Here is a 1,800-nt window from a genome sequence, read left to right as displayed (position 1 = left end):
ATATATGTAGGTTCAATTTCAGACAGTGCTGCGTGATTCATATAGGGGTATGTAAAAAAAAATATACAAATAGTGATTACTTTCTGTACGTCCCAAAAATCGCTGTTATTGTAGGATAAGGAATCTGGCCGTGGCAAAGGAGAAGCCACAGTCACATATGACGACCCTCCGACAGCCGAATCGGCTATATCCTGGTTTGATGGAAAGGAGTTTATGGGCCATACTATTAAGGTTCAAGTTGCCCAGCGTAAAGCCAGTTGGGTACCCCCGCAACGAGGAGGTCGTGGGCGGGGAGGTGCCCGAGGTGGCGGCGGCGGCGGTGGTGGTGGTGGTGGTGGACGTGGCGGAGGTGGTTTCCGAGGTGGTGATGATCGTCGCTCTGAAGGGGACTGGCCTTGTGACTCATGTGGTTAGTGTCACACTACACTATTAGGTGTTTTTGATATTTAAAAAAATTTGCAAGGTAAACTCGACGAGCAGAAAGACAAACAGAGGTTCTAGATTGCTAGTGTTTATTCGGAAGTTTGTTTCTCTTTGTGTGCATTCATATTTAAAAATGTAAAAACTTTATAATTAGTAGTTGATTGAAACGGCGAAGGTTTGTTTTTAAATATCATGGTATTTTCTCGGCTAAATTTATGGCAATTATTGCAAATATAACGCTAGAACAGTGCGCCAAAGGACACAATGTTTATGAAAAAACGATTGTAATGAAACATCTTGGGAGGTATGAAATTCATAACAGAATGTATACCTTTTTTTATATATTTATGTGCACTTGTAATATCACAGGTAACAAGAACTTCAGTTGGCGAAATAGCTGCAACCGTTGCGAAGCTCCGAAGCCCGGAGGTGGCGGCGGTGGTAATGATCGCGGCGACCGAAGCGACAGGGGTTACAATCGCCACAGACCCTATTAAGAATAATAATAATAATGATAAGATTATTGATAATACTGACAACAAAGTCATAGCAGAACAACGAAATCTACTGTCTAATGTCTGCGAGTCCAATTTATGTGAGACTGCTTTCATCACTACCTATTCGCGTTCCCTTAGTTTGACTGAACTAATTCTACACCATTGGTCGCGTACTATTGCCAAAACCCATCCATCATTATGTAATATTGATAGTAAAATATCCGTTTCATTTAACTACTTCATTTCATGTATCTGTAGCTATATATATGGGGTATCATCATATTGGGCTCGTAGAGGCGTAAAAATAAATTTAGGCAAAACGAAAGTGCAAAAATTATTAATATGAAGCGAAAATCATTTAAAACAAACTAGCAAATGCTTGTTGGAAACACGCAAGCATAATTATAATAAGGCCTAAATAAATATATTACACTAAACAAATATTGTTGTTCTTTACGGAAGTGGTTTGTTGAAGATGATTAGAGATACACCCATGAGCATTTATAAATTCTACTTATAATAATTCATTTTTGTGTCGTTGGTGCACAGCTTTAGAACCTTGGGTGGAAAGTCTTCAAGTAGGTATTCGTAGGGATACAGCATAAACTGAATATCGCATTTTCGCAGTACTATAAAGGAATGCATCTTAATATGAAACCATCTGAATTATTATCTTAGACGAAAACGGTCGAATACATATCAAATCCTTTTATTTTTTTAATAAGTAGCCATATTGCCAAATGGTGATATGTGGCTGATATATATATATAACCTTGGATGTAAGCTGAGTGTTGCTGATTGATATTGTTACAGCAACGAGTTGCCATGCCGGCTCTGGCTAGCTGTGGCGGTGAACCACTGAACGCAACCTTGCGATGGT

General features: G+C 39.1%; 1 protein-coding gene across 1 annotated transcript; it reads left to right on the top strand.

Moving 5' to 3' along the window:
* Positions 1–92: 92 nt before the first annotated feature.
* On the top strand, positions 93–1,361 carry LOC147757173 (TATA-binding protein-associated factor 2N-like). Its single transcript, XM_086984851.1, has 2 exons — positions 93–409; positions 793–1,361. Exons 1-2 carry the CDS (start codon positions 214–216, stop codon positions 918–920), a joined length of 324 nt encoding a protein of 107 aa, XP_086840977.1. The 5' UTR covers positions 93–213; the 3' UTR covers positions 921–1,361.
* Positions 1,362–1,800: the final 439 nt, after the last annotated feature.

Source organism: Varroa destructor, unplaced genomic scaffold (genome assembly GCF_002443255.2).
Source record: "Varroa destructor unplaced genomic scaffold, Vdes_3.0 BEIS01000003.1, whole genome shotgun sequence".
NCBI classification, from domain to species: Eukaryota; Metazoa; Arthropoda; class Arachnida; order Mesostigmata; family Varroidae; genus Varroa; species Varroa destructor.
Note: the sequence above shows the minus strand (reverse complement) of the source record. Positions and strands in the feature narration are given on the sequence as shown.